The sequence below is a fragment of the Canis lupus genome, chromosome 6 (genome assembly GCF_011100685.1).
Source record: "Canis lupus familiaris isolate Mischka breed German Shepherd chromosome 6, alternate assembly UU_Cfam_GSD_1.0, whole genome shotgun sequence".
Lineage (NCBI taxonomy): Eukaryota > Metazoa > Chordata > Mammalia > Carnivora > Canidae > Canis > Canis lupus.
Genome location: NC_049227.1, coordinates 23402478 through 23415295, shown reverse-complemented (window position 1 = coordinate 23415295; position 12818 = coordinate 23402478). Strand labels below are relative to the sequence as shown.

Below are 12818 nucleotides of genomic sequence, written 5' to 3'. Positions count from 1 at the left end.
TGGGTGTCTGCCTTCGGCTCAGGTCGTGATCTCCGGGTCCTGGGATGGAGTCCCATATCAGGTTCCCCTCAGGGAGCCTGCTTCTCCCACTGCCTATATCTCTGCTTCTCTCTGTGTCTCTCATTAATAAATAAATTTTTAAAATCTTTAAAAAAATAAAATCATTTCTTGTGTTACTATTACATGGTCTTTGTTAATATCTATTTTAATGGCTATAGAGTTGATGTATCACAGTTTAACCATTTCCTTATTGGTGTACACTTACATTGGGTCTTTTTGTACTACCACCACTTGTTGTGTTTATATATATAATACTAGGACAGTAAATATTTTGGTGCAGGAGCCTTTTTCACTTGGGAGGAATTATTCTTTTTTCCTTCAGATAAATTAGGTCACATTTACGGACCAATCGGTTTGAACATATTTACAGTTCTTATTATTCAAAAAACTTTTCATTGTGGAAAATCCCAAGCACATAAACAGGAAGAAAGATAATAATAATTACCCCTCTTCCCAGGTTTCAACAATTATCAACACATGGCCCAACCTTGTTTTAACCAGGCTCCTGCTGCCCCGTGATCCCCTTTACTTCCAAGCAAAGCCTACACATCACCGCTGTTTTGCAGACATATACCTACAAAAGATAAGGACTTTTAAGAAAACCACAGTACAGGGGCGCCTGGGGGACGCAGTGGTTGAGCGCCTGCCTCGGGCCCAGGGCGTGATACCAGGGTCCTGGGATCAGTCCCACATTGGGCTCCCTGCAGGGAGCCTGCTTCTCTCTCTGCCTCTGCCCCTGCCTTTCTTTGTGTCTCTCACGAATAAATAAATGAAATCCTAAAAAAAAAAAAAAAAAAAAAAAAAAAAAAAAAAAGAGAGAACCACATTACAGGGCTCATACCTAAGAAACTTAACCTTTACACATTCGGTGCCCACACTGCTCCAACTATCTTGCAATTATTTTAACAGTCTGCTTTGGGATCCGAATAAAGTCCCTATGTTGCAATTGGTGGCTCTGCCATTTAGTTCTTCACACCCTCCCTGGCCAGCCACGGTCTCAGAGAGGGGCCCGGCATACTGCAGTCCGTCCGCCTGCGTCTGGCCCGTTTGGCTCTGGGGAGGAAGCCCCAGGCCCGGCCCGGCGCCGCGACCCCGGGGCACTCTGCGCGGAGAGGCTGGCGCCGCCCCCACCGCTCGGGCCGCCGGGGGTGAGCCCTGTGGCCCCGCCCCCTCCCCTCCCCCCCGCCCCCTGCGCAGCGGGACTCACAGCAGAGGAGCGGGCAGCGCAGGTGAGGCGCGCGCGGCGGCCCCCGGGGGGCGGGGAGGGCCCGGGGGATGCAGCGCAGGGGACGTGCGCGGACTGGGGGCGCCCCGCGGAGCCTCCCCGGGGAAGGGGACGAGGGGTGCATGGGGCGGGATGGAGGCCGCCAGTGGGCACAGAGACGAAGGAGATGGGCTAAGGGCAGTCGCCTCGGCTTTAAGGCTCTTGGGGGTGGGGGCGTCCACGGAGGGGGGCGTGCGTAGAAACTTCCAGGAAAGGGCTTCGAACCCGCTTAATACTAGTAGCAAGAAAAGCAACGCTGGCAACGTTTGTAATCATCATGGCAGGTGCAAAAACAATAGCAGCAATAGTAATAATAATAGCTGCTATTCTTTTTTTAAAAGATTTTATTTATTTGAGAGAGAGAGAGAGCCTGAGTTGGGGGGCAGAGGGAGAAGCAGACTCCCCTCCCTGCAGGGAGTCTGAGGCGGGGCTCATCCCAGGACCCTGAGATCATGACCTGAGAGAAAGGCAGAGGCTTAACTCCCTGAGCTACCCCTGAGCCCCTCATTGAGTGTGTCTGTGTGCCAGTTATGGGCTCAGTTCTTCACCTGTTTTCTTCTTTTTTTTAATGTTTTATTTATTTACTCATGACACACACACACACACACACACACACACACACACACACACACACAGAAAGGCAGAGACACAGGCAGAGGGAGAAGCAGGCTCCATGCAGGGAGCCCGATATGGGACTCGATTCAGGGTCTCCAGGATCACAACCTGGGCCCAAGGCAGGCACCAAACCGCTGAGCCACCCAGGGACCCCCTTCACCTGTTTTCTATACGAGGCAAGTTCTTGACATATTTTCCGTATTTTATGGAAGAAAACGTTGTAAGAAATGGGAAAATGCAGGTAAAGCAAATTCATCACGGACTGCGCAATGGATAAATTTATGAACTTTAAAAATGTTTACACAGTCTTTGTGAGGGAGGTACTGTTGCCATCCCCATTGTACAGAGGAGGAAACACAAGTCCAATGAGGTTAAGGAATTTGGTCAAGAGCACAAATTGGGGGGGATGGCGCCTGGGTGGTTCAGTTCTTAAGCATCTGCCTTTGGCTAGGGTCATGATCTCCTGGCCCTGGGATGCAGCCTGATGTCAGGCTCTGTTCAGTGGGGAGCCTGCTTCTCCCTCTCCCTCTGCTGCTTCTGCTGTTTGTGCTCTCTTGCTCTTTGTCAAATAAATAAATAAAATCTTAAAAAAAAAAAAGCACAAATTGGGTGGTCCAAACTAAGGCAAAGCTCCTGTCCTTGGGATGGCACTGGCTACCGGGTGCTGAGCAGGGAGGCTGGGAAGCAGAGCTGGTCAAAATGCTTTGGATTGTTTGGCTCTGGATTTGGGAACCAGCCCTTGCACTCAGTAGCTGTGTGATGTTGGGCCGGTCATTTGACTTCTTGGAACCTGTTTCCTCCTCTCTGAAGTAGTGATAATGTTAATATTTGCCTCAAAGATTCTGCAAGGATTCAGTGAGACAGTGTATGTAGAGGGGAGTGTACTTAGCTCTCTCTCATTCAATGGTTGCTGGGATTAGGACAACTATCAAGTCAGGCAGCCCTGCATTGGGACCCCTTGTCTGTCATTTGTTTGCTCTGTGACCTCGTGTGCCCACTGAACTCAAGTAAGTCAAGTAAACCTTTGGGGCTGATGGAGAGAGTAAATGGAAGGGAGGGCCTGGCATGATGCCGACACATGGAAGACGCTCAGTGAAAACTTTCTTCCTCTCCTTTTATCACAGAATCCCAAATCTTCCATTTTGTTCCCCTGACACTAAAAGAGAGGAAGGGGGATGACTGTCTAGAAGCTTCCCATCAAGGGCAGAGCTGGAACAAGAGTTCAAGCCTCCATGCCTCTAATCCAAAAAGTAACCACTCCTTTGACTTCTGTACCCACCGTGAGCCTGGCCATTCCAACACCAAATCCAGTTCAATCAGCCTGATATTCTACAAACCAGACAAGTTAACCCACTTTGCATTGATGGCATGAAAATGTGCATCCATGATGCAGACTGTAAATGGAGCTGTTTTACAGACTGTAAAACTCCATGTAATGGGGAATTGTTGGTTTGTGTCTGGGATGGGGTGTGCCACTGTTGGGGGAAACCTCCCAGCATTTCAACGTTTCAGAGAAGATGAGATGTCTCTCATCTGTAGGTTGACCAACTTATCCTGTTTTGCCTGTGACCTTTCCTGTCTTATTTATTTATTTTAAAAAGATTTTATTTATTCATTGAGAGAGACAGAGAGAGAGGCAGAGACACAGGCGGAGGGAGAAGCAGGCTCCATGCAGGGACCCTGATCTGGGACTCCATCCCGGGACTCCAGGATCATGTCCTGGGCTGAAGGCAGGCGCTGAACTGCCGAGCAATCCAGGGATCCCCTGACCTTTCCTGTTTTAAAAGTGAACCGTGTGTTCCAGGATACCGCTCAGTCCTGGGAAACCAGGATGGTTGGTGTCCTTGTTCATCCAAATGCTCATTCCCAGTTGCTCAGGAAATCCATCTTCGTTTCTGGTTTGTGGTTATTATTGCTGTTTTCATTTTAGGTTCTACCAAAGCAGCCCTAGCCTGCCGGATTTCCACCAGTGGGCAGCAGGGAGCCTTTGGTGGGAAGGGGGAGGGGCCCATGAAGAAAACCATCAACCCCCAAATCATGATTGCCCTGCACAGTCCATTCAATCCTTTTGGCCAGTCTCCTGAAAGAGTGACCCAAAGGGCTTTTAATTAAAACCAAATCCTGTACTGGTGATGCTCTGAGGTTTCCTTGGCAGGAAGACATTATGTGCAGTAGAAAGCCAGGCATCTGTTTCAGTAATCATATACCTCTCCGTAGAGTTAGTAGGGAGATGCTGGCAGTAAGTACAAGAAGCCTCATTGTCCAGGAAACTGGAGAATTGTGAATGAGGCCAGTGCCCCAGGGCAGCTGACCAAAAGGGAAGGGAGAAAAAAGAACCAAAGTTTCCCCGTAAAGCCCCTAAGCCCCAAACCCAGTAGGAGTTATTATGGAGAGTTGAAGGTACCAGCTGGGAGGTGGGATTGGTGGGGGCAGAGCACATCTGCAGAGTGCTTGGGGATCCTCTAACTTCAAAACCTGTTGGAATGTGTGTCTTTTAGTGTTTGTAGGTTTCAAAAGTTTCAGTTTGTTTTTGCCCTGGGCAGTAAAATGAGCCTAATGGTTTGCAAAGCTGGTTGTGGAAGTCCCCTTGGGGGTTAAAGCATCCATTTGTTTAACCAGCTAGACAATACCAGAGAAATCTGTAGGAAAGGATCCCAGGAAACCGTGGGTGGGCATTATGGGGCTTCCCTTCAAGTTGCTGTTAATATCCCAAGAGGGTGGCATCCTGTAATTGGGGTGTGGGCTGCCTGAGAGTCAGAGGAAGCAAAATGCAGCCCCAGTTTTCATCTGATTTGATCTATAAACAGATTTTGAGGGGTTCCCCCCTCCTTCCACTTGACCTGAAAGACCCATCCCTACCTGTTTTCCTCCTGGTGTGTCCCCTCCTGTGAGCACCCATCCCCTTTCCCCCCTCATATATCCTCCCCTCTTTTACTAAAAACACGCAGTCTCTTTTGTTGCTTTTTCTTTTAAAAATCATTTGTGAGGAAAATTTCAAACACATACAAAAGTAGGCATAAGAATATATTGAACTTTGGGGCACCTGGTTGGCTCAGTGGTTGAGCATCTGCCTTTGGCTCAACGTCGTGATCCCAGTTCCGGGATTGAGTCCCGCATTGGGCTCCCCTGCCTATGTCTCTGCCTCTCTCTCTGTGTCTCTATGAATTAAAAAAAAAAAAAAATATATATATATATATATAGAACGTCATGTACTCATCACTCAGCTTCCATTGGCAACTCATAACCACCTACTTCCTCCCCTATTATTTTGAAGCCATTTCAAACCCCACATTTCTTCTTGTAAATATGGAAGTGTGTAGCTCTAAAAGCAGGCTTGGCAAACTTTTTCAGCAAAGGAACAGAGAATCAATATTTTCAGCTTCGTAGAACACAATCTCATTGCACTGACTCAACCCTGCTGCCACAGCATTGGAAGCAGCCACAGACAATACTGACGTGAACAGGCCTGGCCCCATATTCCACAAAACCTTTACTTAGGGACGCTAACATTTAAATTCCATACATGAAGTTTTCATGTGTCAAGAGATAGCACTCGTCTGTGTGTGTGTGTGTGTGTGTGTGTGTGTGTGTGTGTTTTAAACTATTTAAAAATGGAAAAACCACTCTTAGCTTGTGAGCCACGTAAGACCAGGTGGCTTGTTTGAATTTGGGTTGTGGTTTGGTGACCCCTTGTTGGAGGAGATCATTTGAGGGATAATGTAACTGTTGGGGGGTGACCTATGAGCTGGCACTGGGTAATAGGAGCCCCCTCATCCCCTCTCCTGTCCTTGGAACGTGCACTGTGCCCACCATCCCACATGAAGAACTCCAGGAAGCAAACTCCAGGCAGCCAGCTGGAGGACTTCCAGGGGCCAGCTTGTTGGTGTTTGTATATGGAAGAACCTTGGTTTTTCCTCCTGAGCGAGGGAACCCGGTTCTCCAGCTCCTTCTTTGTTCTTGTTCTTGTGAGTCTTTCAGACCAAAGTGTGTCCTTTACCACTTGCACAAAGCATGCAACACCAGACACTTGACTTGTGATGCTTTTGGTTACCAAATAACGTGGAGGTTCTCCTCACACCATGTAATTCTGTGATGCCAGCTGGGTGTCCTACAGTTTAACTCAGACACCATCTGCCTGGAGTCAGAGCAGTCCCATGATACTGTTCCCCTCTCACCCTGCTTCAGTACCTGTCCATGGTGTAGGTCTCCAGGTCACCCACAACTTCTGGGTGACATGGCTGTGTTGCCAGGGGAACTAGGGGGACCTGGACCATGGGGCCTCTACCTAGTCAGACCTGAAGGAGTCACCGAAGGTTCTTGGTCTTGTCATGAGAATGAACTCCAGAACAGACACACAGCATAGTGGTTGGATCACACAGCAGGAAAGTTTATTAAAGTCAAAAGCACATTCTTGAGATATGAGAGAGAGAGAGAGAGAGAGAGAGAGAGAGGCAGAGACACAGGCAGAGGGAGAAGCAGGCTCCATGCAGGGAGCCCGACATGGGACTCGATCCTGGGACTCCAGGATCACACCCTGGGCTGAAGGCGGCGCTGCCCAGCCACTGGGGCTGCCCACATAGGCACAATTATTAACTCCATTTTCAGCTCCTGTCTCTTCTCTGGAGGATGGGGGTGGGGCTAGAGCCAACCAGGAGCCCACCCAGAGTCCCCTCAATGGAAAAAAGATGATACTAGTACTTTTACCATTTAGGAATTTATTAAGTTTTAGGAGCTCTATGCCAGGAACTCAGAGCAGAGATCAATATATATTTTTTATAACCTCATGGTCTTCCTTCTTTTAGGATCTCATCGCCAGTACTTGGTGCTGTCAGTCTACTTAACTTTTAGCCACTCCAGTGTAGGTAGTGATGCCCCCCCCCTTTTTTTTAAGATTTATATATTTTTAATGAGAGACAGACAGACAGACAGACAGACACAGGCAGAGGGTGAAGCAGGCTCCATGTAGGGAGCCTGATGTGGGAATCGATCCTGGGACTCCAGGATCACACCCTGGGCTGAAGGCGGCACTAAACCGCTGAGCCACCCAGGGATCCCTGGTACCCTTTTTTTTTTTTAATTTTTATTTATTTATGATAGTCACAGAGAGAGAGAGAAAGAGGCAGAGACACAGGCAGAGGGAGAAGCAGGCTCCATGCACCGGGGAGCCCGACGTGGGATTCGATCCCGGGTCTCCAGGATCGCGCCCTGGGCCAAAGGCAGGCGCCAAACCGCTGCGCCACCCAGGGATCCCATGGTACCCTTTTTTTAAAGCAATATCTACACCCAACGTGGGGTTTGAACTTATGACCCCGAGATCAGGAGTCACGTGCTCTACCAAATGAGCCAGCTAGGTGTAGTGCTATCTAATTGTGCATTTAATTTGCATGTTCCTGATAACTAATGATGCTGATAATATTTTGTAAGTTTACTGGCCATTTCTTTTGTTTAAAATGAAGCTTAAGTTTGTATCTATTCTTGCCTCTGGCTTATCTTCTACTTACTGTATTGTAAGAGTTCTTTTTATAGTCTGGATATAAACTGCTTGTCAGATATAACAGAGCCTATGCTTCTAATCACTCCTCTTTGCTGGACTGAAGGGAATGAGAAAGGGTTGTAAGAATATAAACAGCCCATTGTCATCAAGGAGAGAGATGATTGTGTCTTTGACTAGCATGGGGGTTTAGATAGAGCAAAGTACATGGAATTTAAAACTTATTTTAAAAAAACTTCAAGGGGTTCTGAGTCAATTTGTTTTTCCTTTTTGTCTTCTGAATGTTCCTTTTTTTTTTTTTTTTTTTTTTTAAGATCCATTTATTTATTTTAGAGAAAGAGAGAGAGAGCATGAGCAGGGGGAGGGCCAGAGGGAGAGGGAAAGAAATCTCCAAGCTGCTTTCCTGCTGAGCATGGAGCTCAACTCGGGGATCCCCATTCCAGCACCCTGAGATTATGACTTGAGTTGAAATCAAGAGTTGGGTGCTTAACCGACCTGAGCTACCCAGGTGCCCCAAGTCTTCTGAATGTTTTTAAGTATATTTTAAAAATAAAAACCTGAATTACTTCTGTGCTTGAATTAACTACAGGATGATGTCCCAGGAACCTAGGACATACTTTCTTTTCCTGTTCTTTTTTCTGAGCCATGGAGTGGCAAGTCATAGCGTTCCAGATTCCAGGCAGGGTAAGTCCTGAGGGAGGAATAATCTGCCATAGTTACCACTCATCTTAAGGAATGTAATGGGATGGACCAGTTTAGGTACATGATACTATAGATGTTTGGGATGTATGCATATGTGTGAGTATGTGTGTGCATGTGTGTGTGTATGCACACATATGTGTAGGATTTTCAGGATTTTTCTAAAAGGATTTTTCAAACCAGAGTTTTCTCACATTGGGCACATATGGGCACAGGTATAATTGAAATTCACTAAAATTTTTCTTCATGAGTGATTTTTTTTGGGGGGGATCTTTTCCTAACTCATATGTATATTTCTGCGGATCACACAATTCAATTCTAGTTATACCTTCGATGGCTTTCTTACAGATTTGCATCCATTGTTGCAAAAAATGGCAGTGAGTATTTCATTTTCTTTTAACCAAAATCTCCTCTCCTGAAGATGAGATTTTGGATGTTTTGCTTGACAATATTTCTTTACCTTTTAGGAAGAAATAATAGATGGAAGCTATCTGAATGGTAATGTCTCTACTCTTTCCCCACTTTGCTGCTTCTAAAAATTTCAAATAGAATGTGCCTGTGATTTCTCTGGAATGATTCTTTAAAGTTGTCTTTTCATTTTATTCCCATGCAGCATTACTGGATCTCATACAGTTTCAAAGGTAACCTACTCCAGAGGGGAGGGGAGGGGATGGAATAGATGTTTAATAAAAATTCCTAAGTGAAAATCTCTTAATTGTAAAAAGTAATACATACCTAGGTATTCATTACAAAAAATATCAACCAGGGTACAAGTTTTTTAAAGTAGCTACATGTGTTTCACAAACTTTTATTCCTCTCTGCTCTGGCACAGGTGTTAACATTTACTGAGGGTTTACTATGCAGCAGCCTACCATTGTTAGTGCTTTGTGTGTAGAAACATGTCCAGTCCTCAAAAGCTCCCCCAGGGAAGGTGTTGTTACCCCTTGGACAGAATAGTGAAACTAAGGCACGGGGCGGGTGAATCAGGGTCATGCATCTGGGAAGCGTGGTGGAGCTGAGGTGTGTATCCAGTAGCGGGGCTCTAGGACCCATTGCCCTTTCATGTTGTATACAGCATATGGGCTGGTGTTAGATACCGGAGTTGTGGGCCAGGGCACTAGAGAGTGTTGTGGAAAGACAAATATTAACAGATCATTCTAAAATGATGAATACTATGAGGGAGAAGAAATGAGGGGCTTGGGGGCCCATGACAGAGGTACTCAATTATGTTAAAGTGAGAGTCCCCGTACACATTCTTCTTCCTAATGTAACTTTAACTCCAGTCAATAGTTTTGGATATACTATTTCAGGCTAAAGTTATCTATCATCTACCTATCTATGTATCTATCTATCATCTATCTATCTTTGTGTTCATTTTTTTTTTTAAGATCTTTTTTTTTTAATTTTTTTTTTAATTTTTATTTATTTATGATAGTTACAGAGAGAGAGAGAGGCAGAGACACAGGCAGAGGGAGAAGCAGGCTCCATGCACCGGGAGCCCGATGTGGGACTCGATCCCGGGTCTCCAGGATGGCGCCCTGGGCCAAAGGCAGGCGCCAAACCGCTGCGCCACCCAGGGATCCCTATCTTTGTGTTCATTTATTCATTCATCTATTTAGTAACAAAAACAGGATTATAAAAGGCTTTCTAATTGTTTAAGGCTGGAGGATTTATCTGCTGCCAGTTACTCTGTCATAGCTAGAAGCTAAAGTACAACTTGTTCCTTTTTATTGATGGATGACATTCCATTGAATGCACATGCCATATTTGTTTAACCTTTTACTTGTTGGACATCTGAATTGTTTCTAATTTTTGACTGTTCTGAATGAAATTGTGCATTTTCTATGTGATGGGTACCATTTTAAGGACTTTGCATGTGTGAACAAATAAACTCTTCCCAATTTTTAGCTATGTTACAGAGAGAGGGAAATTGAGGCACAGGAAAACTCAGTAATTTGCCCAAGGCCACACAGTTAAGTGGTGGAGCCAGGATTCAAATCCAGGTTTTGAGCTTACACTCTTTAACTATGCCATTTCATCTTCTCATGGTATATACTATATCTGCTTTTAAAATTTAATATAGTAAGGTCATCTTTCCAAGTCAGTCTGTTTGTCTTGTAGTTAATCCAAGTGGATTGTTACAGAAATTAGAATATTGCGCACAGCTCAGAAATGGATCTTTGTCTTTGAGAGAATGGGATCCAGGAAGATTATTAGATTCAGAAACTCCCCCACCACTGTGCCAGGTTAACAAATCTCCTACCTCTTCCAAACACAAAGTTCCTAGCATTCCTGGTCCATTCCCTATGTCCTCTCTGAACTGTGGTCTTCTGGCCACTTAGCAAGTAGGGGAACTACTCATCACAGGGGAACCTGTCATCGTGACCTTCTCCTGTCTTCAACTGAAGCTCCCATGGGTGGACAGCAGACCTGTGCCACAGAATCCTGGCCTATCTGAATTCACGGAATGTCACCTTCACCATCCCCAGCCTGCAGGTGTGTACCTGAGACTCATCCCTATCACATATTCTCCTCCCAGTTCTCAAGGGTTGTAAGCTCAGGGGCCAGGCTGGATGGAGAAGTGGACTAGGTATAGAGCTAGTTTTCACTTCCACAAAGAAACATGTTCTGTCCAGTTGTTTTGAAACATGATACAAGCTCTTTTGTGTTTTTCCAGCTTTCTACCTTTGATGGAGACTTGGTGTATTAACGTGTAGGCTGAGCTGCTGAAACAAAGAGACCCCAAATTCCAGCAGCACAAACAATGTAGTTTATTTCTATTTCATGTTATATTTCAGAGCTAGGTGGGAGATCCAGAGTGGAGAGGAAGCTCTATTTCTTTCTTAAAAAAAAAAAAAAGATTAATTTATTTCAGAGAGAGAACAAGTGAGCAGAGGGAGGGGCAGAGGGAGAGCGAGAAAATCTTTTTTTTTTTTTTTTTAAAGATTTTATTTATCTATTCTTGAGAAACTCACAGAAAGAGGCAGAGACATAAGCAGAGGGAAAAGGAGCCTGATGTGGGACTCGATCCCAGGACCCCAGGATCACAACCTGAACCAAAGGCAGATGGTCAACCACTGAGTGCCTCCAGGTGACTCAGAAGCTCTGTTTCAAAAGATTATCCAGGAGCCCAGGTTCATTCTATCTGTTGCTTTGTCATCCTCTAGGGAGTTGTTGCTCACATGATTGAAACAGCACATCCATTCTCCAACCCAGGAGAGGGAGTGTTGGGAAAGAGGAAGTGAAGGGTGAGCATTTTCTCTTTAAGGACATGACCTGCAAGTTGCTCACTTCCTCCCACTCATGTGCCATTGGCTCACAGTCCACAGTCTCATGTTACTGCAGAGGAGGAAGAAGAGAGGCCTATCTGAGAAGCCATGTGATCAGCTAAAACTTGTGGGATTCTGTTGCTAAACAGAATTACAGGAGACTGGCTCTTTGGGTATAATTATCAGTCTCTTGGTCATGGGACCAAGAAATATTTTTCTTCCCTTTTAACACTACTGTAAGAAGAACAGTAGCATAGGCATGTTGATAGAGGGCAATGATGTTTGTGGAGTGGTAGGACATGATGGGGACTGTGACAAACTGGACAGCATGTGCCTCATTGACGTGGTCATCAGCCCGGTGTGGTATGTTGTATCTTTACCATTATACTGTGAATGGCACAGAAAATTGAGGAAATACTCTTTTATTATTAAAAAACTACTTGATTCAGCAAAGAAACCATAACGTCTTTGATGAGTGAAGTTCTTTTTTTTTTTTTTTTAAGATTTTATTTATTAATGAGAGATACACACAGAGAGGCAGAGACACAGGCAGAGGGAGAAGCAGGCTCCATGCAGGGAGCTCATTGTGGGACTCGATCCAGGGACCACAGGATCACACCCTGAGCTGAAGGCAGATGCTCAACCGCTGAGTCACCCAGGCATCCCTGATGAATGAAGTTCTGATGTCTTTATTGTTTCAATTTTTATTTACTTTATAATGATAATGAAAATATTAACCAACATTCACGTGAGAACTACATTCAGAGAGCTGGTTGCTAACCCTTTAGCAGGACACCCGCTAGCTGGAGGTGGCTGTTGGCCTCATGGCATCTGCTTTCTTTTTTCTGTTCCTCAGTCTGTGGCAATCTAAAGGCAAGTAATGCCAGCCCCTTTGCTCTCCAGCAGTAAGTTTTCTCATGAGATGTGTATATTTTAACCTGTTGAATAGATATCTTCTATTTCTTCCCATGTATAAATTTATTTATTCATTCAGTATCTACTTATCTAGCCTCTTATCTTTGCTAGGCACCATTCTAGACACTGGAGACTCAGAGGAGAACAAGGCAATCACGTTACTACCCATATGGGCCTTGCATTCTAGAGGGAGAGTCACTGAGTAAATAATTATTCAACTCATTTAGGGTAGGGAATGATGAGTGACACTTACTGACCATTTACTGTCTACTAGGCAGTATTGAAAACACTTTACACACATTTATCTCATCCTCATAACAACCCAAATGGTAAGTCTCTACTGTGTCTATTTTTCAGCTAAGAAAACTGAGACCCCAAAGTAGTGTTGCCTGTTTAGCAAATAAAAATGCAGTATTCCCAGGGCACCTGGCTGGCTCAGTCAGTGGAGCATGCGACTCTTGATCTTGGGGTTGTGAGTTTGAGTTCTACCTTGGGTGTAGAGGTT

At 45.2% G+C, this 12818-nt stretch overlaps 1 protein-coding gene across 2 annotated transcripts in view; it reads left to right on the top strand.

The window, feature by feature from the left end:
- The first annotated feature begins 1242 nt into the window (after positions 1-1242).
- The window catches only part of OTOA (otoancorin), a 68536-nt gene continuing 56960 nt past the window's right edge, over positions 1243-12818 (top strand). Inside the window, exons 1-6 of one of the 2 annotated variants that reach the window (XM_038540050.1) lie at positions 1243-1289; positions 8020-8114; positions 8478-8506; positions 8597-8627; positions 8743-8770; positions 10538-10625. In XM_038540050.1, the coding sequence (XP_038395978.1) occupies positions 8021-8114; positions 8478-8506; positions 8597-8627; positions 8743-8770; positions 10538-10625 (270 nt within the window). In that variant the 5' untranslated portion in view covers positions 1243-1289; position 8020. Of the gene's footprint in view, positions 1290-8019; positions 8115-8477; positions 8507-8596; positions 8628-8742; positions 8771-10537; positions 10626-11538; positions 11762-12818 lie in introns of those variants that run through there. The other variant, XM_038540051.1, reaches the window with a different exon arrangement.